Source organism: Erpetoichthys calabaricus, chromosome 2 (assembly GCF_900747795.2).
Source record: "Erpetoichthys calabaricus chromosome 2, fErpCal1.3, whole genome shotgun sequence".
In the NCBI taxonomy this organism is placed as follows: Eukaryota; Metazoa; Chordata; class Cladistia; order Polypteriformes; family Polypteridae; genus Erpetoichthys; species Erpetoichthys calabaricus.
The window spans coordinates 280,171,102-280,198,471 of record NC_041395.2 but is presented as its reverse complement, the minus strand read 5'-3'; the positions used below and the strand labels follow the sequence as shown (position 1 = coordinate 280,198,471).

The window sequence follows — 27,370 nt, the reverse complement described above, 5'->3', positions numbered from 1 at the left end:
TCTACTTATTCCAGCACAGGGACTGGGGACAAGAAGCATATTGCAGAAGCTTTAAACACTGCAAGAATGAGGCTTGGATGGGCTTCCATTCCACATTTATGCTCTGCCAGTTTTTTGTCATAATTAACCTCACACACACACACACAACATTAAATCTGGGTAACCTGAGAAACACCATCATGACAAGGAAGGAGAACATGCAGTCTCCAGTGGGCAGGGGTTGAAGCTTGGATTCTGAAGACCTACATTAGCAGTACCAACTACTTCAGCATTATTCCATCCCTGGTAGCAAATATGATTTTCTTTCTTAGGATAAGCAATAAAATCCTCCATAGGAACTTCAGAATACAACAAAGTGACAGTAATACTGAATATCATGGCTTCAGATCAGGTGATGTGCATACCTTTTAATCTCTGCTTTTTAAACAGACACTGGCAGATAATGATGACTGTGAAAAGGAACATGCAGATAATCCCCAGGGAGCATATCAATACAGCACAGAGGTAAAGATCTGAAAAAGAGAAAGAAGTTCAGCTTTACTTTATATGTCATTTTCGCTTATTAAACTTATTAAAGGTGCTATAACTAAAATTGAATATGGCAAAAAAGGTTTTATATAATTTAAAAAATAACAAAGTAAGTTTAATACAGTAACTTCATTGCACAAAATAATTTATATACAGACTTACAACTGCAGTTGCATCTTCCTTACTGTGTGCAAGTCATTTAACTTACCAGTGGTGAAAAATATCTACAAGCAGTTGTATCCTAAACTTGTAAGTTGCCTTGGAAAAAAGAAGCAGTTAAATACACAGCAATAATAATAATAATAATAATAATAATAATAATAATAATAATAATAATAATAATAATAATAATAATAATAATAATAGTGATTGGGCGGCACGGTGGCGCAGTGGGTAGCGCTGCTGCCTCGCAGTTGGGTGATCTGGGGACCTGGGTTCGCTTCCCGGGTCCTCCCTGCGTGGAGTTTGCATGTTCTCCCCGTGTCTGCGTGGGTTTCCTCCGGGTGCTCCGGTTTCCTCCCACAGTCCAAAGACATGCAGGTTAGGTGGATTGGCGATTCTAAATTGGCCCTAGTGTGTGCTTGGTGTGTGGGTGTGTTTGTGTGTGTCCTGCGGTGGGTTGGCACCCTGCCCAGGATTGTTTCCTGCCTTGTGCCCTGTGTTGGCTGGGATTGGCTCCAGCAGACTCCCGTGACCCTGTGTTCGGATTCAGCGGGTTGGAAAATGGATGGATGGATAATAGTGATTAAAATGTGGTACTCTGTATTTGAAACTCCACCAACTGAGTCTGGTGAGTGTGACAATCAGAAAGCCATGTAAACATTTACAGTTTAATTGCCATTATTACTTATTTCAATGAATAAATCTAACTATTGTTTAAGAAAATATTTCTTTATTTACTTAGCTTTATAATTCTGTTATATGATTACTTATGTTATGATTTGACCAAAAGCATGTGAGTGCCAGGTAGCTGAAAAAAGAAAGAATTGACAAGGAGAGAAACTCAAAAACAGAAAGAAGAGATCAAAATCAAGGTCATCAGACAGACTAAGATCCAAATGGCAAACAAAAAGTTAGAAAAACATTAGTCAAAAATGGTGGTCAGGTGAACAAGCCAAAAACAAAAAAGAAATGCCTAATTAATGAAGAGCTACGCACTGAGTTTAGAATTAATTCCTGAAAAATGGAGGTCTGTCATTTTTCATTTTAAGTAATATTTTGCAAGATGGCATCACACTTCAGATCAGTATGGCTGTAGCCACGTGAAGATATTCACGTAGATTGTGATAAAAACTATCCAAAGCGGCAACAAGATGACAATACTGCACTAATATAGAAATAATTAACAGTAAATAAATCTGAAAAACCAAACTTTATAAAGATTCAAAAGTCAGATTCACAACAGTTTACTCTTTACAGATGTTTGGCAATTCTATGTTAAAAACACTCAGATATAAACAGGATTTCTCCATCTGCTAAATTGATTTGACTTTAGTCAGTTTAGGTTTTTTAGAGTACAAGTTTTTACTTTTTAATTCTTGCCATTGAAACAGCTAAAGTGGTTTCAGAAAATGTAGGGATGGTCATCATTAAATAATTCAGTAGATGGTAATTATATGTTTGATAAGCTTATTAACTTATTAATTACATCATATCAATGTGATAAATGACAAAAGGGTGTTTTGTGAGTACTGCCTGTCATCTAGATGATATTAATACCAATTTGCTCCATATGCTCCTCTTCATTTTCAAAGGGGATGGCTGATTCCTTCCTAAGAAAAGTTTATTTTCCTAATATTGTCTTCCTTGTCCTTATAACCTTTACAAAAACAAAATAAAGAAAAAAAAAGGACCACAGCTTTGTGAAGATTTCCATCTTTGTCCCAAACACTGATGTCGACTACTGGGGCTATGTGAGTAAGCCGCAGCGGAGGTTCAAGTGTTGTGTCTGCACATCCTGTGCCAGGTAGGGTTTGGAATGGCTTCCCTTACACGTGCTTTTAATCGGCACAATATTATCTGGTTTCTCTGCTTAATGTAGAATGCAAGCAATTTCAGACAGTACACTTTTCATGGCCCATTTTCTTCATGGAAGCCACATGGAGAATCATCACATCAAACACTGTTTCCCTGACTGGTGTGGCCTCAACACTGAGATTCTCATGCTTGGCTTTATGCTTTGATTATGTTTTTTTAATTTGAAACACATGCATGTGGGCCTGTGGAAAATCTAATTAAATGTTTCTCTACATGCTGGGAAGTAACTGAGGAGTGAAGAGAGTTAAGAAACGATTTATATACTGTAGGACAGAGATGAATTTGTTAGAGCACTAAGTATTAAGAATATTATATCAAAAGCTCATTTTCTTGCCTCCACAGCTTTCCACATATTATAGAATGTAGCAGACTGAAAAACCCTCAGTCTGTCCAAGAAAATAGAACTAAATTAAAGTAAAATTTTAAACAGATTTAAAATATAATGAAATAAATATAAAAGTGAAAATGAACAAAAAACAAGCAAATACTAACTAGGTGCACCATGATCAGAGAAATACATTTAAATGTTTACTTCTGTTTATTTATTTATTTTTTGTTCTGTTTTAGCAGGCCTAGCACATCACAAACATAGGGATTTCACCATTTCCTAACCAGCCTTCACGATTTTCTTTTCTAGGCTTTTTGATTTCATCACTCCATCCCCTATTGGTCCCATTTTCCCTGTTACTTATTTTGCATCCTGATCCAGCAGCACATCCTTTCTTGCATTCGCTTGTTAGGCTGTCTAGCCTGCATTATATAGTATGTCTCTCAGCGGACCAGATGAGGAATGTTTTCTTGGAAAAGAAATTTCAAAAGACAGATGCTGGAGAAAACATCTGAGAGAATGCGGCAGTAAGTGCATTTTCCTCAGGAGTTAGGGCATGCAGCGTGCTGACACTATTGTTGGGCCTTTTAAGAGTGCAGACTTACTAGAGAAGCCAACTGCACTCCCCCTTCCATCACCACCCCCTGCGTTCCAAAGTAAAATAAATGGCAAATCTGTAGCTCTACCATCATTCAGTCATCTTACCTTTCTAATCTAAGGGTGACCAGATGTCCTAGTATAACCACGATAGTCCTAATTTCAGACTATGCATCCCCATTTGACTGACCAGACAGCCTGTTTTTTCTCAGGAAGTCCAGCATCATATCCCGTTTTATGTCTATCCTTCTGGAATTGAACGAAATGTCCTATTTGTCTCTTTTTGTCCCAGTTTTATGCGGCTGAAACGCAAAGGTGGACCCCCGGGACTTCGATTTCATGTGCTCTTTTACAAGGTAAATGATACTCCATGGGGGAATCGCAGCCTTAAACCCCCAGGTTTTTCAATTCATTTTGTGTCTAGCACACTCACTGGAATAATGAGTTAGGTTCTGTTTTGGAACCAGGACAATCTGGTCAGCCTATTTAATCTTGTAATAAGAAGTATGAACAAAAAATGAGTTGACATGTCTGTCTAGTTACAAAAGAAAACTTTAGTACTTAAACTCTTAAGACTTAAAGAGTCATACTTTCTCTAGGAAGTTGCAGAAGACGTGGCAAAGAGCCTTATAGCCAGCCAAGGAAGACAATGGTAAATGACAGACTTAGACAAAAGGACACGTGACAGAGACAAAGAGTGCACTTCACTACAAGCCACGTTCTTCACTTGAACCCACAGCAGCAACATGTAACTCGACACAGCATCAGATATCATTCTTAAAGGCACCCTTTCTCTGTGTCAACTTACATTAGAACTCTTAGCTAGTAAATAGCCAGCTAAGGACATTCTTTCATGTGTTAGATTTGTACTGTGTAATAAGGACATTTGGTAAATTTTTGGCTTTTACAAGTCTTTAGCTAATCACGAGACGAAGCCCCCTGTGGCAGTCTATAGGTCTAGTCCTCCCTCACACAGGGCTACGCACCAGAGCAAGTGTGAGCTGATGCAACAAAGTGAAGTGAAACAAAACACACTAAATCTTGTAAAATCTAGAAAATCTCTAAACAAACAAACAGCCTGTTGTGTCTGTCTTGCATTCTGACATATAAATTGATATATAAGCAGCTATCGTAAGTCTATTGTGAATTGTTCAATTGTATTATTCTGTGTGACCGAGAGCTCCATCTACAGAGAAAGGTAAGAAAAATGAGTGTGTCTAATTAATTTTTAGCATTGCCAAAAGTAAAACTGATGACTAATCAATTGATTTGTTAATGTACATCCGCACTTTTCTATACCACTCATCTATCAGTTTTTCACCATATGTATCCTAGTGAAGGTCATGGAGTTTTACAACAGTTATTCATTTTTGACATCCCTGGTACCCGGGGTTAAGAGAACATAACACCACAGCTGGACAGAATTCTGATACAGCCTGAATTGTGATATATTTAATTATAACATTCGCAAGATATTGTCATCTCACCTTTAGACACCAGTGGGGTCATAAGAATTTATTATTGACTGCAAGATTTCTTTTTGCATCAAATAACAACTGACAAATAACTTAGCCCCGCCTCTTCTAGTCACATGTTTCTGGGGACCTTAATAAAAGGAGAACCCAGATGAGACCAGAAAGAACTGGTAAAGCAAAAATGACTCTAACCCTGGAAAAGTGGGGTCTATTGCTTTCTCCTGCTGTAGGAAACAGTTATACTAAAGGTGCATGTACTTATTGCCCAATGAGCCAAGAGTGGCAATAAGAGACAAGGACTCTGTTAAGCATTATGTGTCATCTGTTTTCTGGGATTTTTTCCCTTATTGACCATTTTCTTATTTTTTATACCTGATGCAAATTCCCCAGATATAAATCAAATCAAGCATAAGTGGGATGTGATGGAAAAATAAGCCCAATCCACGGAGGCCCCACCTCACAACTTAAAGGACCTACAATTAACATTTTGGTGTCACAAAACACAGGACACCTTCAAAGCTCTTGTGGAGTCCATGCCTTAGCACGTCAGAGCAATTTCTACGGCAAGAAGGGACCTACAAAATATTAGACAGGTGATTTTAAAGTTGCGGCTGATCAGTGTCTGTATATTTATACACAATTTGTGTATGTGTGTATTTTTTGACTTCTTGGAAGCCTAGTAACAGCCACTTCTCCAAGTATGACCTCATTGCTTAAAATATTCATAATAATCATATACCAATTTAAATACTGCACATAAAATATGTAACTATATATATAATTTGCAATCTAAGCTAACTATAATTGTTTCCAGGGATAAAATATTGTCATGGTTGGTGCTTTGTGCACCACAGATCAGTGGAAAAAGAAAGAACTTAACTTCATGTATCAAAGGAACGATACACATTGAGTTCAGACCACCACCCTTATTGTTGCACCCCTCACTCACTAATAGGCTCATGCCTTAATGATGTTATATTCTTCTTATTCTATGGTTGCTGTTAAAGTCCCCATCTTCACAAGATACTTCATTGCAATATCTATAATTACTGTAAGACATGCAGTGAAAATAGACACAAAAGCCCAATGTCAGAAAGTGTAGCTACACTTTGGGCAGTCTGCTGTAGTGATTTGATTTGTCTTGAATCATTTATCTATGTTAATGTTATTTTGTTTATTATATACTTTGCTGCCAATGTGTTTTGTGGGTGGTTCCCCAAGAGACGGGAGCAACTGCCAATCACCGCCAGGAACTGCCCTTTGCCCTATAAATATGGAGGGTTTCCCGTAGTTCCTGGTGGTTCATTTTAAATGTGCTAGGGAGTGGAGTGTTTATTTATGTTTTCCTGTATTTAGTACCATTTGTGATTAATGGATTTTTGAACCTGTGCTCTGTTTTTGACTTTGTTTTTGATTCTGTTTGCCATGGATTGCATGCCCTTCTCAGGCAATTCCTTTACGAGGAGTTTCTTTTACTACAGAGCATTTTTGTTAAAAATACATTCTTTATTTTATAAAGATTCTTTGAGGCCATTTTGTGTCTAGCCGGGGTTTTGAGGGTAAATCGTGGGAAATTTTGAAAGTATTCATGGGAGTTATGTGCTGTTGGGACTCCCAGTTCATAACATAAGGGTCTCTGGCTGCAAAAGCTAGGGTGTGGCCCACACCATCAATTTACCATGGTGTTTATGTCTTTTAATGCTTCCCTGGTGCATTTTTGGGCTAACAGGTTAGTCAATAAGTAAGGGCAGATATTGATGTGGCTTCTGGCCCCTCAACCAATCCCATCCAGGTCCTATCTTTCTTCTCAATTCTTCCTTTAGTCCATGTTTTACCCATGACAACAGGTCTCACAACATATACCTTGTGCTCTTACACCACAACTGACCTTACTGATCTCAATCCCTTCCTCTTTACCGATTCTAGCCAGTCAAGCTGATAAGAATGTCCTATAATAAAGTAAATGCTAAACAAAGTACAAATAATCATAACCTTTCCTCTGTTTTTCTAGTACATGCTTTTATTACTATGCTATTATGTTTCTACTTAATATATGCATAGGACATAGAAAACACCCAGCACATAACTATCATAGTCCATACCCATATCAATGAGTTATTCAGAAATTCCTTTTATTAAGCCTTTTATTGCATTTTGTGTTTTAAAGGGTGCCCCCTTCTGATGTCACAGTTTTCTGGGTTTGTCACGGTGTTTCTTAAAGTGTGTTTGTCATTGCTGGTCATGTTTGCACTTATGACAATATGTGATGTTATTGCCCACATCTTATGTAACAGCAAGTACTGCAATTCCGTATTGCAGAAACTTTGAAAAAGTGGGGTTTGCTAGTTATTTTCTGTAATATTCTATGTACAAGTTTCCTATGTAAAAACTATTGTGAATTTATTTATGAATTTAGGAAATTCATTTACTGAAGGACATGTAATAAGTAGAAGAACTGGGAAATGAAATTGCAAAGAGGCAAAACAAACAGTAGTCTGATTAACGGGCCAAGACCAGCACCTACAAGTAAGTTATACCAATTGTCAAAAATAGAGAATGCGTAAACCTGAGAATGAAGAAATTTAAAAAGGTCCTGACTAGTGAAAACCCTTTACCTATCTCACTAGTAATATATTCGTACATTTGTTTTGATCCAAAACTTTGGACGTGAATTACAACTGTCATCACTCTGAAACAGCTGCCTGAGGATGATATTAATGTGCCATCATAAGTGGCACACTGTTGTCACAACAAAAAACAGTTGTGGCCAAAGGAAAACACCATAAAATGGTGGTGACTGTGACTTAAACAAAAAAACAAAACAAAATGGCAGCAGGAAAACATCACAGATACAACAAAAAAATATTTTTCATAGTAACAAAACAGAGTTTAACTCTGAATGTGAAAAACAACTCCTAATAATCTCAAATGTTGAAATCATGACAAAAAGGAGTATTTCTTTCTGTTCATTTATGAACATATCAATGTGTGTCTGACATCTTAAGTCTAGGTTCCAAAATGAAGTATCTCTTGAGCCTCAACAACCTTAGCCAGTGGCTGAATTGATTGGGTTTCTCTTTTGTTCAGAAAGATCTGATGAGTAAACTCATTCTTCCGCCTGCTTTATACAAAATGGCTCCCATGATATCACTATTGCGTACACATAGTAACAACACAGGTCATAGAGAAAATGCAATTAGTATAACATAAAAAAGGAGAATGGGACCAAATAAATGCAAAAACGAAAGGGAAAAAATATAAATCTCCAGATCATGGCATTAAGAACCTGTAAGTCTTCTAACATAATAAGCAACACCATGGAAACAAAAATGAAACAAAATAAGATTAATAATTTTAATGAAATGTAATAAATAATAAGAACACTGATTTACCTTCAAACAAACTCCAGATTCCTCTGTTGCTCTTCAGAATTGAGGAAATGTGTACTGAAACAGATTTAGAGACATGTAAGCACACAGCTAAAAGTAGCATGATTATATGTATTTAAACATTCTATAAATTACATGCCGTAGGTGGAACATCATATAAAGGCATCCAAAGATATACTTTGCTGTGGACCCACTTCCTGATTCACTCACTAGTGGCTACCAACACCCACACTGTCTCCTGAAAATAGTTTTGAAAATACGGGAAGCAAACAGAATAGTGACAACAGCTATTAGGCTGAGCGACTGACTAGGAGATGGTTGCCAACTGTAGCAATGTGAGTTAACTACCAAAAATCTTATTGATAATCAGCTTTCTGTTAAATGACATAGAAGAAATGTTTTTCATCACATCACTTGAACCTGGGAAATCCTAATTGCAATAACTATAATTATGATAATACTTACTCACAAGTCCATTCATGACGCTAAGATAATTCACTAAGCTGCAAAATCACCAGCTGTCAATCATATTGGTAACCAGCCTGCCACATTCATGAACATGTTACCCATAATAAACATCACAATATTCCAAGAAACACTAGCAGTCACGTTTAGAAATTGCAAACCTTAAGCCAGGAGACCCAGTGAAAGAGCAAGGGGCAAAACTTGAAGAAGAGAGAGAAGATATTGTTACTAGTAAGTGCCTGAAAGGGTCTGAGCCCCCTTGATGTACCCAAAGAGATGGTAGGGTGCAAGTCGCGACTTCCAGGAAGTATGATTTTACATCTAAAGAAAAGAGGCAATGCAGATACACAGCCTGGATCTCATGTAGCAGTAGAAGTGCTGGACTAGAGACCACAGGATTGTAGATTCCAGTTCCACCATTGACTATCCATATCTATATATATAAAATCCCTATGTGCGTCCAGGTGTCCATGTGTGGGTGTCTTCTGGTGAAGTGCGCATGCGCGGGGCACGGTGCGATGCGCGATATTACTGTCAGAGAAAGTTAGAGCCGTTTTACGGAAAAACAAACCAGTATTACTGCGAGAGGAAATTAAAGGAACACAATACAGTGACGCATATTACAGCCACATACAAGCCAGTATTACTGTCAGAGGAGATTAAAGGCATATTACCGACGCGCACGCCTGTATTACTGCCAGAGAAAATTAAAGGTATATTACGGATGTACAAGCCAGTGGACGTACAAGACGGTATCCTTCAATAAGGGCGCGCACAGGCATCTTTCAATAAGGGCGCGCACAAAAAGGCGAGCCTCAAAAGGGCGACCTCAATTGGGTGCAGCGAATAAAGGCGCGCGTAAATAAAGATCTGCACCTTTGTTGCTCGTCACATATTCCAGAGCCATTTGAACTAAATTATCTACGAACGCCTTTATTCGCCACGATCAATTGAGGTCGCCCTTTTGAAGCTCGCCTTTTTGTGCGCGCCCTTATTGAATAGAGCCGTACAAGACAGTATTACTGTCACAGAAAATTAAAGACACACAATACACGGCGGCAGCCCACGAAGAACGGTCAGCTCAGCAAGTAAACATCAACAAAAGAAAGGCTGAAAGAAAGAAAAATACGACCAACAAAAAGAATGAGGTCAAAGTCCCTTGCCATTTAATATAGACTGTTCCTACTAATGTTTATGCACTACTGTTCTAGCGCCCGTTATTGTAACGGGCTAAATGACTAGTTGTCTATAAACTCATACATCATTTTTATTAAACCATCATAAACAACTTTATAGTACAAATATTTAGATATATTTTTTAGATGTTGGAGTAGTAGTCAATGAAGAGACACAGCTAAGATCACATAATGAGTTAGTGGAGTGAACTGAACTGATGACCATGTGGTTTACAGCTCATTACTTTTGCCACTACTCTGCACTTTTTAAAGCAACAAAAGGATACGTTCTTGTCTTCTAGATACCACTTTAGTAAAAGTCATTTTGATAATGCCATCCACACTATTTCTTAAAGTATATTTAGTCACACTAGGCTGCAGAAGACACTTTAATACTGACTTGTTGACTATTTAATGAGATGCTCCCAAGGAAAAACAATCCACTGCAGCCGGAATGAATCCTGAGAGGAACAATGCGTGTAGGGTGTAACCAGGGTGATTGGAATTTTAGAAGCCATTGAAAAAGAACAACTGCCAACAAGCCCATATCCTCCAAGCCACCCCTCATTTCCATCTATGGGAAGATGAAAAGAAAGGAAAAAGAGTAGGAGAAGAGCTGGGCAGTACTATGAATACCAGTCACTAGGTCAGAGAATGTGGAAGGCTATGTGGATTTGCCCAAGCACAAACCAGCATTGTGCTGCCTAATTTTTCAGAGGTGAGATAAACTTTGAATTCATAAACTATTTTTATAAAATTTTAAAGGTCACATAAACTACTTTTACTTTCTGTTTTTGGTGTATCAGGCAGGCTGTTTAGCTGTAACACAAAATAACCCAAACCCCCTTGCTTTAACAAAACAACACGATTTATCCATAACACAAGAATTAAAGTTTAAGATACAGCATATGCATTCAACCCAATAAACAGACAAAATGGTTTCTTTTTCTTCTAATTCTTTGAAAGGGCACAGTTTTATGAATTATATTCCTCCTTCTAACTCTTATCCAGAATTGTCTTAGAAAATATCATTCATTGCGGCCCAGCGTTTTTGTGTGTTCCTAGATTTCTCGTGTGTTAGCAAATTAAATTCACATATTCATGTCTTACCATTTTTTGGGGTCCGCATGCTTTAAATATGTCTCTTTAACTTCAGTATGTGTACTTGACTGGCTGCACAGACAGTGTGAAGCTGTGAGTTAAATAGAAAGTTCTGTTATCCTTACAAGATGAGCTATTCTTTTAAATATGGAGAAAGAAAATCATAAACACTAAATATTTACCCAACAGATACAGGTTTTTACTTTCCACTGCCTTTCACCTTAACATTCGTCATGTTACTCACATGGCATGGGAAGCAGCTAAAGGGCTTTGGTGATGATATCACCCGCTGGACCAGAGGTTGGCGCTGTGCACTAATGCCTTCTCTTCTCCTCCCTCTGCAGAATACAAGTTTAAAAGCCACTCCATCTCTGGTGTCACTTCCGTGTCCGTCCGGCTGGACACTCCCCTTCCTGCCACTTGGACTCATAACCTGGAAATCGGCCATCCTGTTTGAGTTCAATTTGAGAACTCCAGCATGAAAAGACTACTCCACATTTACTGCGTGTTTTCTTTATTTCTCATCTAATTACATGGGGTCACCCAGGTGGTGCACCATTTCTTTATCCTTGTTTGTGCCTTCTTTTGCAGGGAATACAGGCAATATTCTAATTAGTATTAATCATAAGTAAAAAATGGTCACGGCTGGATGTTGTCTTCTAGTAAATCCATTTCTCATAAACAATTAAAATCAGACAAGATCTGTTACAAATTGGGTGCCCAAAATAAAGGTTTACTACATCCAGTGTTCCAAAACAGAGTCTCATGCTAATGAATTTAGATTGGAAGAAATGTAATAAGTGTTCCAGAATTATTTTTTTTCCCTCAAAGCTCCACAGTTTTCTTTTTGTGTTCGTTAGCCTGCAGTCTTCAGTGTACACCCATAACCAGACCTTCTGACATTATCAACATTACCACAGGATGGATACATGCTTTTAAACAGAGAGTGAACATTAGGTTACACACTGTTATCCTGTTAGCTATACCAATGTACAAAGTCTCCCCATTCTTGCTGTTAGTTAGACATTGTCAAGTTCTGCTGTACTGATAGGATATGCCAGAACTGTGCGGTGATTTTAAGCCACAGGCAAACAAAAAACATGAGGCAAATGATCTAAACTGATACACTAAATTGATCTTTATAGCCACTGAGATCAGCAGGAGCTATACACTTATCAGTACTGACTCCACATCATGAATTTACTCCAATCTACACGAGCTCCATGTTCTATCCAAATTCTGTCTGGATTATTGCAAAATCGTACCACATAATTTTAACATTTCAAACAGTCAGAATCAAATAATGTTACTTTTAAATTGTAAGTAATATTGCCTGTTACCTTATCCAGGGTTTCTTTCTACCTTGCACCTGATGCTACTAGGAGAGACTCAAGAAATACAGTATCAATAGTCAGTATCTTAGTCAGAGCTGGTAATTCACCCTTCAGTTTTGATAGCTGAATTCATCCCCTTATGGATTTTAAGATGTTCCTCCTCAAAACACTAAAGTTTATGAAATGCTACTGCAATGTACTGTTGGTTTTTTGAAGGGAATTCTCATTAACCACAACATTCAGTTGTGGTCATGACATCACTCTTTACAAATAGCATATGGTAGTTAATAGATGTGTCAACCCAATTTATGAACAGTCAAGAAAATATCACAACAAATTGCATTTAGCTCTGTTAGACAATCAAATTAGAGCCCAACTGTTTTCTCCTTGTTCTTCCCTGACAGAATTTCAATGTCAAAATTAATCATGGCAGGTGGTAATCTGATGTCATGTTTTGTTTGGAGACACTGGCCTCTGGGACGTATTCACAGTTATGTTAGAACATGGAGAGGAGCAGCTACTCTTGAATTAATAACTCAGAGAGCTGCAAATGAACAGCATTCACCTGCAGTGACTGAGCAACAGTTCTGGAAAATGGTGAAGAATTTGAATAGCTCTTTGTTTTGGCACATGACAATAATCTGCATGGGGTGAGAGAGAGAGAGAGAGAGAGAGCAAATCGGAATGCCATGTAGGTACTGGTAGACCCTGGCATACATTTTGTGCCATAATGTCAATAGGCTAGGACAACAGTACAGGAGATTGAGAATGGCACCCATAGTTGGCAAAATGTATAATGTGGGTCATATTATTATTTATTATAATACAGAAAGATGTGACTTAGTTAGTAATAAGCAAACATGGCCAAGTTCACTTCCCCATGAGATTTTGTCATAACAAAGCAGAAATGCCGAAATCGTAGTCAAAAGTCAAAAAAAAATATGTAGGTCTTTTAAAAGCAGAAAATTCAAAGTGGCGTGTCTCAATTGAAGTTGCTGGTTCTTTCTATTTTTTGAAGTTGCGCTGAAGGCTCTTCAAACTGTCTGTGTTCATGCTTTACACTTTTTCTTTTATAAAAAAGATAGAAACGTCTTGTAAATAGTAATAAACTTTTGTTATTATTATTATTTCACAGCATGTTTCTCCTGTGTTGGGAGAGGGCGGGTGTCAGTCTCCTTCCAGGTTTGTTTTTTATCTGCACATGGCTAATTATTATGTCAGAATAAATATGTTGGTCTTTTAAAGGCAGAAAATTCAAAGTAGTGTGTTATGATTGAAACTGCTAGCTCGTTCTATTTTTTGAAGTCACACTGGATGCTTTTTCAACTGTCTGTGCTGATGCTTTCACTTTTTATCTATCAAAAAGATAGAAATGTCTTGTAAATAGTAATAAATCTTTCGTTATTATTATTATTATTTCATAAAGTATCCTCTGTTTTGGGGTGTCAGGCTCCTTCAAGGTTTGATTGCACTCTTGCTGCGCCACGTGGCTAATTATTATGTATGCATAAGATCGGTCTGCACATTTGGCTACAAGTACAGATAACTCCTCCTGCACAGTCTGTAATGCAAATAAACAGCATTACATTATATTCCTGGGGGGCGGTCCCATCAATGTTGGCTGTTACAGCTTAGAGGACGTAGCACTGGCCTCTCAAAGCATTATGGGGTGTTGGCATTAAAAAAAAATCTCCTAAATCGAACAACAGATGCAAACGAGAACACAGAAAATTCTCTACAAATAATGCTTTGGTGAAATTCGCTGATCAACAGTAGAATCAATAAAATCAAACTCATTGGAGGTTAAATCATAGTCTAAATAGTAGTTTATAGGTGACAGTAACAGAAGATTATGTACAAACTGAAAGGAATACAGGAATATACATGTCACTTATATAAGTTTTGTCCAAAATTTAGCTACATTAATTGCATTAGTTTAAGCCAATGTCAGGTCATTCATTGTGCAGCTAGTAGGACACGATGGGTCTTGACACAAGTGGGTGGTTGCTTGTTCTTCCTCACAATCACATAGGGTTTATATTGCTAGAAGGCCCCATGTTCTGAGATTAGATTGACATTTTGTAACCCCAGGGTACAATCTATTGAGAGCCCGCCATACAATTCAACTTGCATCATGGCCAGAAGTAAGACTTTTGGGTGGAAAGAAATGTAGTTCTCTCCTTCCAAGCATTTCCCTTCATGTTTTTGATGGTACTATCAAGACACTTCGATGAAATGTACAAGCTCTTTCTAGACCTCAATCTTTATTGTACGTGTCTGTTGGCAAACAGGGAGTGCTCATCTGATGTTAAAGTTTATAAATGCTCATGATTGGCTGCTATTTCTCTTCAAATATCATCTACTAGGATATTCATTTTTTCTTTTGGTGTTGGTCTTATTGACTAGTAATAATTTGACAGGTCTCATTGGGCATGTGCAGGCATCCTTTGTGCATGTGATTAGTAATGCTACTTAGATAATGCGACAGGTTCATATTTATACACAATTAGCTGTCCTCTCCAGGATGTAAACTTGGGTACTCCCTTCCATGCAATGATTGAAAAACAGCTCTTAGCCAATCCAGCTACAGGGCTCTGCCATCTGTGCGGGCAGCGATCAAACTGACACTTTTGCCAATCAAGCTTTTTTTCTTCAATTAGCTATTTGTGTTCTTGAACGCAAGTGCTCATCTTGTAACAGGCTCACTTCATTTAAGTTGCGTTAGGTTCTGCCTGTTTCATGTAGTTTAAAATGTTTAATGTGATTGTGTTTAACTCCCCACTCAATTTCAAAGTCCCATTATGGGATGTTTTTATGGCATAGATTCATATTCTGGCATTTATTTATATTTTGTATTTTGTGTTTCATTATTAAAAAATATTTTTTTATCACTAGCCATATTATTTTTCCCAGGATGTTGAACGTGATACATTTTGTGCCACTGTCATCAAGATGCAAGGACAGTTGCTATGTATCATGGCCTTGGAGGTCATGGTCTATCAAGACACATCAATGAAATGTACAAGCTCTTTCTAGACCTCAATCTTTATTGTATGGGTTAGTTGGCAAAAAGGGAGTGCTCATCTGATGTTAAAGTTTTTAAACATTCATGATTGGCTGCTATTTCTCCTCAAATTTCATCTACTAGGATATTAATTTTTTCTTTTGGTGTTGGCCTTAGTGACCAGTAATAATTTGACAGGTCTCATTGTGCATGTGCAGGCCTCGTTTTGTGCATGTGTATACTACTGCTTTTTAGAGTTCTCGGTTCCTGACAATTTAACTTCTGTTTCTTACTTTGATTTTTGGCTTATGATTTTCCATCAGATTAAAGATGGGCTTGATTCTTGGTTACGACTTTTGGCTTGCTTTACGTTTCCTTTCCTGGTCACTTCCAATTATTCTGTTTGCCTTTCTTAGTGCGAGACATAATTCTGCCTGGCTGAGCTTTGCCCTCTACAGTAAATTCCTTTCTCGCACAGCCAGCCTGATTTATGTTGAACATATCCTTAACATAACAGAACTCGGTTTGCAAAAAAACACCCCCACTATGCATTGTCTCCTTTTCTGGGATGCACAGTAAAAATGGTAGTGTTAAAATCACAGTGTTAACTTTTTTTAACACAAACTGTGCAAAATTAACACCCGAAAAAGTAAACTGCCTCTCAGTACTGATGTTAAAAGCTGGAGTTAAATTGTGTAGTCAAGTTCAATGTCACGTGACGGGCTTTGATCAGGCAACCACCATTTCTTTCGCATCATCTGAGTGAATTTAGAGTTATTACGTACTGTTGAAAATATTAAAGTGAGTGATCTGTGATTGATTGGTTAGTTTGAATGTTGCAACTAACAAGAGAAATTCTTTTTTTTTAATCATAACAAATGGTAAGCTTTTAGTAGCATCACAGATCTCCAGGGTACTTTATGTGGAGTTAACACCCAGCTGAGCAACATGTATCACTCCATAATGTATGTGCATTATATGATAAATACTCAACTGGGTAATGTATAACAAACTGTCAACTTAACACTGCAGTGTAGTACCTGAAATATTACAGAGAGGGTAAACTTAAGTTTGTGTATCTTGCAGAGTATTAAATAACACCCCACAATGTAACCGGAGATTTGAATCCCAGAGTACATTTCTACTATGTACACTTCAGGGAGTTAAAGTAGTGTTAGAATAATTTTTATTTTTACATTCAGGGAGTTGGATAGTGTCGCTGTTATACTAGTTGATATTGTATAGTGTTGAAGTAAAACCAGTGCTGGAAAATGTAACACCATACAAAGAGGAAAGAGTTAATTTAACACTGACAAATATACTGTGTGAATACTCAGGTTCAGTTCTCCACACACATGCTGAAAAAAAGTGGGTAAGTAAGCAAAAGCTGAACTTCTTTCACACAAGTGACAGGCCTTGTTTGACTCTGAGTGCTCATGTCAAACGAAACCTATGCCAGATACAAGGCAGGTTCCAACTTCCAATGGCAGGCCAATCTATCACACGCTATGCTTGAGTGCACATCCACGTTATGGCATTTTAGGCTTGTTAGTTTAACTAATAAGCACATGTTTGGGATATACTGTAGGTAAGAAGTGACGTACCCAGGGAAAAACTTAGCAGTAATTTGAACATTTACAGACCACAGACAAGCATTGTTAATAAAGCCTTGTAAAGAGTAGTGAAGGCAGCATAGAATATTAGTGACACCCAGCTGTCTTCAGTTCAGGACATACAGTATATAACATTCACTGCCTTAGACAGGCAAACAGGATTATTAAAGACATCTGCCATCCTATACAGTTGTTTTTGTCATTTGTTATTTCTGGTAAATGATACAGGGCCATCAGCACTCACACCATTAAATCGTATTCATGGATCATGAGGTTGCTAAATAGTCAATCATAAGAACAAATATTGTATATACCACATACACTTCAGAAGAGTTCATCCACCTGAAGCTAGAGCATATTCAGGCCCCGTCAGTACATGGATGGGAGAAAAGCTTGGATTGGTGCTGGAAAGAGTGTTGGTGAGGCTAGCAGGGGTCTCATACCCTGTGGTCTGAATGTGGATCCCAATGCCCCAGTGCAGAGATGGGGACACTGTGCCTAAAAAAAGGATGAGATGTAAAATTGAGATCCTCACTCAATGTGGTCATAAATGATCCCTGGGCATCCTTCATAAACAGCATGGTGTATCCCTATGTTCAGGATAAACTGCCCTCCATGACCTACGGTAGTTATTCTGGCCCCCTAATCATCCCCAGTCTCTAATTGGCTATCTCTCTCACTGTGTCAACACCTAATAGCTAATTGTGAGGTGAGTGTATTGGCGCAAAAATGGTTGCCGTTGCATCATCCAGGTGGATGTTACACTTTAGTGGCAGTTGAAGTGGCTCCTCACTTACTATAAAAAGCGCTTTGAGAAGATGCAGAGGACAGAAAGATATGGAAAAAGATGATCCGCTGTGGCAACCCCTAATGAGAGCAGCCGAAAGAATATAACAGACACTGTATACAGTATACAGTACATACAGTATATATACTGTATATGTTGCATATTATGTGTACGTTCTCCTGAAGACTTTGTTGGTTTTATATCAATTATTCTGAGCAGACATGAAAGTAAAAATTTCAATGTACTATGTACACACAACAATAAGCGTAAACTTGAACACTGACTGGGTTGGAAACTGAACCCACATCTGAAGGAGCTGTGAAACTGTAACATTAGGAGCTATGGCAGTACTGTATATTTTCAGCAATAAATAACATAAAGGATAAAGGAGCATCAAATAAAATGGGAATACAAGTAGTGTGTACATGAAGTAGCCAATGCCATGCTGGAAAATAATATAACAATAAATAGTAAACAAAATCTCCAGTATGTGGTGCAGAATTACCACATGAATTTCACTCTTTTAAGTCTCACGTTTATAACCAAACATTATGAACGAAATATTCTGGAGCAGTCAATAGCATTTTCTTCTGTGCAGATCTTCCTCTCAATGTCAGAAACAATTTCCATCAATGAAAGGTGCGAGAACTTCATAAAGTATGTGGTGTACACATTGCTGGCATTAATGAGCAGAGTTAAGCAGCAGGAAATGCTAACATACTGATCAGACATTCACAGCTCTTACTAAAGGGGGTTTCTGCTCATATCTTCAGGGCCTATGTTGCCGATGGGTGAGAAGATAACACTACTGATCATCTGCACCCTTCAAGGTCACCTGTTGTTAATTCCACTGAGTGCTCAAAGCTGCTGTGTATAGACACAATTCACCAAGACTTCCTGCCGTGTAAAACCCATGAGAATTGGATCAATTCCACTTGAACTCCTGACGTCTTGTGAATTTCATGCCTCATTTTATCCTTGATGCCAAAGCTACAGATTTGGTTACTATGTTTTGGCCACTTTCTCTTTGCTTCTCCCATTAATAGTTACATCTTATATGATATTAGTTCTCTGGTCTGGTTTTGCTGCAGTTGTATGAATGCAGTTAGCACTGTGTTTTTTTACTTTGATTGTGTAATGCTCAGTATGGACATATTTATCAGTACTGTAGATAAAATTTACAGAACGGGTCCCCAGAATGGAATAACTTACATAACAAAGTCCCAAAGCCTATTGCTAGAGTCCTGGAGGTTTGCACACCTTCACTTATCCTGGTAGTGGATAGTGGCTGGCCAGAGGGCTGGTCATTAATAACTTGTGTAGCAAATTCAATTAGAGTAAAAGAAGATTTGAAGGAAAAGGGTCCGACTGGGGAGGAGGTAAAGGACCAAGCTGTATGAAGAAGGCTGATCAAGCACATTGATGCCACATAAAAGTGAGAAGAAGAAGAAGAAGAAGAAGAAGAATGTAATGGCAGATAAGCTTTGTGAACCTTTCACATAACTTTAAAGCTGATGAAGTGTTTTATATATTGGGTGCAATTAGTTAACATCAATTTGGATCCACATCTGTTCTACAAACCACTTGAATGTCAATATGTGGACTCCTCAAGGTGTTCTAAATGCAGTAGAGGGTCCACAGATCAATTTCAACTCCAATGTGTGCCATACACATTGCCCTTTACTGAGCGGTAGTTCTGTTTTTTGATGTTCTTTTCTTCCAGCAGGACTGAGATCTTGAGATGACATGGCCACCATTTGTAGTTGAATTCATTGTGTTTTTCTTTTTTTTATTCAGAGCCACTGAAAGCTTTCCTAGCTTGTGCCATGGATATTATCCTGCTACAAAAATGAACACACTGCTACCATGAACAAATGCAGTATAGTACAGGTTTTCTGTGATATTCTGTTGGTATTTAACAAAAATGTTAATGTGTAGCACCAAAACAAACAAACCAGTCTGTATTAATGACACTTTGCATGACAGATCCATGGGGTCATGGGATTGTCAACATTTTTGGCCTCGCATTATCTTGCATCAGCAAGAATGCAGGAGTGTTTTTCTAGCCCTTTAGTATTTCTGTGTTTGCATTCCATATGACAAACACATCTTCTTGTTTTCTGCTGCTAGGGTTGAAGCTGACTTGTTGGTTGTCATGCTGTATTTGTTCTGAGAAATAGCACAAGAACAGATGACTTGTGAATTCCAATAGGTCTCTTTCAACACTCACTAGCAGTTGAGTGAATGTTCTGTAAGTTCATCTGTCTTCATAGCTCTGTCGGAGCCCCTATAACACTTTAGACTGCAGACTCCCCATGAGGTGAGTGTCTTTAAGGTGATGGGCAATTCTTGATACACTTGTGACACTCAAATGCATCAAAAGCCCAACAGCATTGCTGTCACTTGTACACTATCAGTTCTAATTCATATCATCCTGCACTAGTATGAAGCTATTTCCTTCATTCCCAAAGTCTGTTAAAGGATGTATTGAGTATTTTGCAAGTCAGTTATTTCTTCATAATCATGCTATATATTATTTTGCCACATAAAATTGTGTTCTAAAGTGGTGCTTTTTAAAAAATTTTTAAAATACTTTGTCTGTTTTTTACAATAGAGGGCTTATTGTAACCCAGGTGCTGGCTTCAAATAAAAGACTTAAACTTACCAAATATGTCACTCTGATGCAGCAAAGGATTTAATTTAAGAATACGTGCCTTCCGTGTTTTTGAAGTATTCTTGTGATAACCAAAGGAAACTACAGCTACTTTATCACTGATTCTTGGAACTCTTTTCCTTGAGGTAAGAATACATTCCCCGTTCACTTGTTTGCTCGGGGCCACTGTTCTGGGTGGTGTTCAGATGTAAATAAGGAAATTAATCAGCACAAAAGCAAATACATGCTTGAAGCTGCATGGAATTTTGTCTGTAAAGAAAATGGTTACAAAAATAAGCATATCCAGAAGGTGAATATAAATTTACAAAACAAAGCATTTACAGTGTCCATGGACTTTCTTATGGTTACCACCTTAAAGTCACCATAAGAAAGATACCTTAAAGTTATGGTTTATAGTATTTAGGTTGGATGTAAGCAGTGAAATGGAAGACCTGCTGAAAGTGGACCTGTGCGTTAGTAGCGCTCGTTTCTCCATGGACGAGTATTAGCAGGAACAGGAAAAAAATGCATTTCTGATCGCCCATTATTGAAGCCAACTGCAGTTCCAAACATATTTCTGGTGAGTCATTTCACTTCTACTGCAACCGAAGCAGGCTGAAATGTTGAGCTGTTAAATAATAACAAGCAATGTCTGTCACTAGCAAAGTGAATACTGTCCGTTTGGTCCTTCAGGTTTTAATTGTTTCTTACAGTTTAATTTTGGAAAGCAGAAAAATGTTTCCAGAACTCTGTGATTGATGATAGTTGAAAAAGTAGTTAACTTTTGAACATACTGCACCCTTGTGTGACAAAGTAGGCTCATGCCCACTACGTCTAAGTCTTCCAGCAGTGGAAGAAGCACATCCCAGTCCCTACAACAGAGATACTCTTCCTGAGTGGCCATCACTTCATATTTTCTACACGTGCACCACCAATCGCTGTTTGTTTGTTCCGTCACTGTAACTTTCAGTTGCATATTTTGTCTCTAATTCTGCACTCCTTTATGTTCTTTCCACTTCATCCTGTTGGATATCCTCATCAGTATATTCTGGCTTGTACAAATATAGTTCAGTGATAATGCTAAATGTATTCTCGTCCTTATAGTCAAATATTTTATAGATTTAAAAAGATAGCTAATTTGTCTAAATTCTGAAAGAAAACATACATGAAAGAAGAAAATTCTCAAAATGAAAGTTGTGTATGGGCATTCACAACACAAGTTAGAGGAAGCCCCATTCTTGAGTGGTGAATGGTTATCACAGAGGTAGAGAAATTTGCCAAGATTAGATGCAGAGATGGTTTACTTTTAAAACTGCCAAATCTCACTAATAGCCTGTTTACTTTTTTATTTCCTTTCTAAAGCAACATGGTTTCACAAACATGCACATGAGAGACAACTTCACGGCTCGCCTACTGATAATTACACTCCAATCCAGGGGTTAACGTTGTCACGTAATTGCTTTTCTCTTCCTCCCTCCCCAGAATGGGTAATCGATGGGTAGATCACCAATGGCATCACATCCGTTATCCTGCAAGAAGATCCTCCTCCAACTTACAGGGAAAACTCAGGGTTTGGTGACAGGATTGGCACTCCAGCCACTGTAAAAACCTCACACTGTTCCATTCCATTCGAGTTAGTGTCGTGCTGAGGTGTCACCCAGGGCACAGATGCACTTGGGTTGTAATTGGCATCCTGAGGTGGTTTGTTGTGTGTGTGGTGTGGCAACGCGCTGTATCAGTGCCTACCCCCAATCTCCTCCCGAATAGCACTCTTCAGTGAGTCTAAGCATTGAACACTTACATATTTTGGTAACAGTTTAGTTTAAGTATCAAATCTATTATGAGCATCTATTTAAAACACTCTATTTTAGATATCATTATGAGCAGCTATTTATAACACTTTTTTCGATATCTACTATAAGCAGCTATTTATTTATAACAGCTGAGATGAATTACACATGTTTACAATTAAAATAAAATCATTGCAAATTACATACTATTACGTACATGATAGCACTTTCCAAGTATTCACAGCTCTGTGAGATTCTACTGCTCACCAGTACACCATCATTTTGTTCTAATACAGAGCATTTCAATGGCTCTTTATCAGAAATAATCTAAAGAAACACACCAAGTGTACTGTATTAAATAAATAATCTATTATAGCATATGAACACTTGTTTTAAACATACATACATACAAAATGAATATTATTTTCATAAACAAAGTAAACATTATATATTTAGTAGGTACAGATGTTTTATAATATTCCACAAGTAATATATCTGAGTCAATAAGAAACCAATTATACATATAACATATATAACAACAAAGGAAAAAATCATATAATATTTACATAAACCAGGGGACAAGACACAACTTGCATACCAGTAAACAAAAACATGTACAGAATCAATTAAACAAAATAGATTTGACCAAAAAGATCACCTAGCAGCTAACAAGAGTCAACATCATTGTGAATTTCCCCTTGGGATTAATAAAGTATCTATCTATCTATCTATCTATCTATCTATCTATCTATCTATCTATCTATCTATCTATCTATCTATCTATCTATCTATCTATCTATCTATCTATCTATCTATCTATCTATCTATCTATCTATCTATCTATCTATCTATCTATCAAATAAACATTGTGAGCCACACATGGATCTAATAAATAATAAAGATGCATAGATATGGCTGATGCATTTTGAAGAATTCCCCCTTCTTCAGGGCCCAGCAACCAAGTAGGAAACTTGAAAAGAGTAATATAATCAACCATTGTACATATAACAATTCCATATATAACAAATATTCTGCCTTGATGAATGTTGGTGAAAGATGCATTGCTTGGGGACAAATAAAGTATAAGCTATTGATTGATCTATCTAGAAAAGAATCTAAAACTGTATTCTGATATTATGAGAAGAAGACTTCAGAGGAGGCCATGTTAAGGTGTGCATAACAGTCATCCTCTTTAGTTCAGTATACTTTAGCTAACAACGTCCAGTGTACTTGGAAGTCAAACCTGAGAGCGCTACTAATCACCGGTGCACGCGCACACCGCTAACACACACACGCGCACACATGCACACATACCCAGCTGACTGTCACACAACCTTTCATACCAGCAGCCCACCTCAAACAGAATCAAAATGGCTTTTGCTTTTGTGGAATAGCCTTCTTTCACTTAAGGAGAGACTATAATACTGTAAATTAATGAATGAACAAGTGAATTTACACCGAGACAGCACCAAGTTCAGATACCCACCTTGCTCACTGCAGTATCGTAATATTCTCTTGATCTATTTCTCAGGTATAACAGCCTGGATATGATCTTTGCTCCTTTTATTCTGGATACTTTGCAACATCCTAAACATGTCTGATGTGACAAACTCAGTACTCTATTATTTGGGTAGAGGATGAAGAAAAAGCCAAATTTAGCTCTTTACTCAAGAAAGTAAACAGTATGAAGTCAGTGCCGCTTGACTGTATAACTGGTTCATTTCTGCTTTGAGCCCAGTAGCTTGGCCGGAAGCGGCAAAACGTCCACATTTTATGTGCTTCATTGCCTGCCGCAAATCCCAGGTTTGTCTTTCACAAGGCAGACTCCAGCTGTCAGGATAATGTTTTCTTAATGAAAACACCACTTTTGGAAGCCGTGCAATCAAGGTGACGTACTTCCTTGCTCTTTGAAAGCAAATTACACTTTATACAGTTACCACCAGGCACCGAAAGCACAGCCTGAACGAATGTCATTCCTCCAGCATCAGTGGACCCGTTTTATTTATGTGGCTTAAAAAAAAAAATAGCTGACCTGAGTTTATGAAAATACTGTAGAGCACCTCACACGATGCATGGTAATGCACATCTGATTCTTATTTTCTGCAGTGAAGTGTAAAATGTCTCACATGATCTGGCAGTTGAAGCAAAACTGTGAACATAAAAAAGATCTTGACCAAACATTTCAGAGTGTATCCTTCACCACTTCTAGGCAAATGTAAAGACCAGGGACACAAGTAGACCAGACAAACCAACCCTACCGCCTTCATCTTGGAAATGATTACTTCTTCTGGTGCTCAAAGATTTCCCCCTTTTATTCTTAATCATATATAGAAATGATGGACATACTGAAAACAAACAAAGGAAAAGTAAACAGGGAAAACTCAAATCTTTAGTGTAAGCAGAAGTAAAAGACAAAGCTCTGTTCTCAGTTTGGGAAACACCTACAGTATAACATCTTCAATCAGAGCTGAACCTCTGCTTATTTAGAGAAGTGGTTCACTCACTTGCTGTTCCCAAAGTATCATATAAAGCACTCCCTTAATCTTTTGTTTCTTCTTGACTCTCTTCCCTTCTGCAGGTTGAGCAAAGCATATAAATATTCATGGTCAAAATGAATAGTGGATGATTCAAAGAACTCAGTTTTAGAAGAAAAATGGTCCGGGAGATATATTAATTAACAGGTAAAACAAAAGGAAACTCAAAAAAGGAAGACATTTGAAGACAAAAAATACTAAAAATCTCCAGCGAGCAAACCCAAAATGTTAATCATAAAAATCAATGTAAAGAAAAGAACAAGAAGCAAAGTTTCCAACCATTTCCAAAGAGTCTTTCCCTAACTATAGCCAACATTGGCATCAAAATTAGTAGCCTCTGTCTCGGATTAGCATGAATATATCGCTCACGCAAGCGAACTATGATTCTTAGCAAGATGAGTCACAAAATCAACTGGAATGTTCAAGCAAATTATAGAAAAAAACCCGATCTAAATCCATTAAGTAGTTCTCATACAGACAGACAGACAGGCACTGGATTATATATGTATATATAGAGATGATGCATAACATAGAATGGGGGAGACACTGTGCATAATTCACAATATCATTTCTTTTCAGCTGCTGTTTTATGTACAATGCTTAAAACATTCATTTAATTGAATGGGCCATGTAAGTTTGCAGCCTGTAAACGTCAATGCTGTACGTAATAAGTTAAAATAAAACATGATTCAGTGTTAGAACTTTATTGTCTGGAATTGGAATCCAGGTTAAAACCCTAATAATATAATAACAAACACCCCAATAATGGTACTACGGTACTGCTACTATTTACTAATTACCTACAACTTATTCATTTCCTCTAAAATTGTGTTTTGCAATAACCATCAACAAAACCTAAAATCAATCACTAGGAAAAGCAGAAATTGATTTACAGCAGTAAATGTTTTGCTCACGGGCAAATGTATGTAGCATCTGCAAAAATAAAAATAATAGTCCCTGGTAAAAAAAAAAAAAAAAAAAACTATAAATATTGTATACAGAAAATTACTCAGTTAATTACATAGAACTTTGATACATTCAATTAACTGACAGCACTGTAACTGCGGCCCATTTCTTAGGAATTTATGTAGGTAATAATGTTGAATAATGTTATGCATAATGATGATCCCTGGGCATGTGACGGACAACAGACAACAGTCAGAAAATCAGAAGAAAATGGCAACGCATGCAAGAATAAAAACTCACAATATGGTGCCAAAATTATGCCATGAAAGTAATGCTAATGGGGTGCGCTGACAGTTTTTGTACTTTTAGCTACTGTATTAAAAGATAAAAAAGGGATCATTGCTTTTAAAAACTGCATGTTTTCACAGACACAGCAGACCTGACAATGTATGCAAACACCAGAATGACCATTCTGTTTTCTTTCTGTGTGTATGCATCTCCCATTAAATCATGTATGACTGATAATGTGCAATTGTGTGTGTATGTAATTAAGTACATGTGCCAGAATTTCAATATACCGTATTTACTCGTGTACCACGCGCCCTCTTCTAAGACGCGCACCCTAATTTTTACAAAGAAAATCACGAAAAAAATTTTCCCTGTGTACAACGCGCATTTTGATTTTATAGGAAGAGTTTAGGGCACGTTTTCCACGAAATGCCCTTCTGTCTTTGTTGCATGACAAAAGAACGAGCGAGAGAGGGAGAGAGTGCACGCAAGCGAACGAGCAAGAGAGACAGAGAGGGGGCACAAGCAAGCGAGAGAGAGCGCGAGCGAACGAGCAAGAGAGAGAGATAGAGAGCGCGTGAATTAGCAAGAGAGAGAGAGAGAGAAAGCGCGAGCGAACGAGCAAGAGAGAGAGAGAGAAAGCGCGAGCGAACGAGCAAGAGAGAGAGAGAGAAAGCGCGAGCGAACAAGCAAGAGAGAGAGAGAGAAAGCATGAGTGAACGAGCAAGAGAGAGTGAGCGAGAGAGCCCAAGTAGAAGAAGTAAACATTACAGAAAAAAATTTCCTCGTGTATGACGCGCACCTGATTTTCTAATGCTAACCTTTGGGAAAAATGTGCGCGTGGTACACGGGTAAATATGGTAGCTGCACTCAAATCATATTTTTTCACCTAAAAGGTACCTCAATTATGGTCAAGCACCACATTGTATTGGTCCTTCCATTTTCACAAAGAAACATTTATTCTGGCATTTGTATTTATTGTCTTAGCTTTACAGCACAGAGTCAAAAAGAAAGTCACTGTTAAAAAAAAGCATATGACATCTCGACAGAGGACCCACGAGAGACCTTGAATTCAGCTGGAAGACAGTTCTACAGTCTTATGAAATCACAATTGAACTGTTTTTGGCCATTAGACTAAGCTTTACAGTATGTAACATAAATACTGCACATTATCAAAAATCTACCAGCCCTATTGTGACACATGGTGGTGGCAGCATCGTGCTGTGGAGATGTTTCTCTACAGCAGGCCCTGGAAGACTTGTGATGGCAATGGGTAAAACAGATGCAGCACATTACAGGGAAATCCTGGTGGAAAATTTGATACAGCCTGTGAGAAATCTGCATGTTGTGAGAAGATTTGTTTTCC

The 27,370-nt window shown here is 37.7% G+C and overlaps 1 protein-coding gene across 1 annotated transcript in view; it reads right to left on the bottom strand.

The window, feature by feature from the left end:
• The window catches only part of vstm4a (V-set and transmembrane domain containing 4a), a 91,274-nt gene that overhangs the window by 28,549 nt on the left and 35,355 nt on the right, over window positions 1-27,370 (bottom strand). Inside the window, exons 3-4 of the mRNA XM_028795618.2 lie at window positions 8,358-8,411; window positions 405-512 (exon numbers count right to left, since the gene is read on the bottom strand). Coding sequence (XP_028651451.2) covers window positions 405-512; window positions 8,358-8,411 — 162 coding nt within the window. The remainder of the gene's footprint in view (window positions 1-404; window positions 513-8,357; window positions 8,412-27,370) is intronic.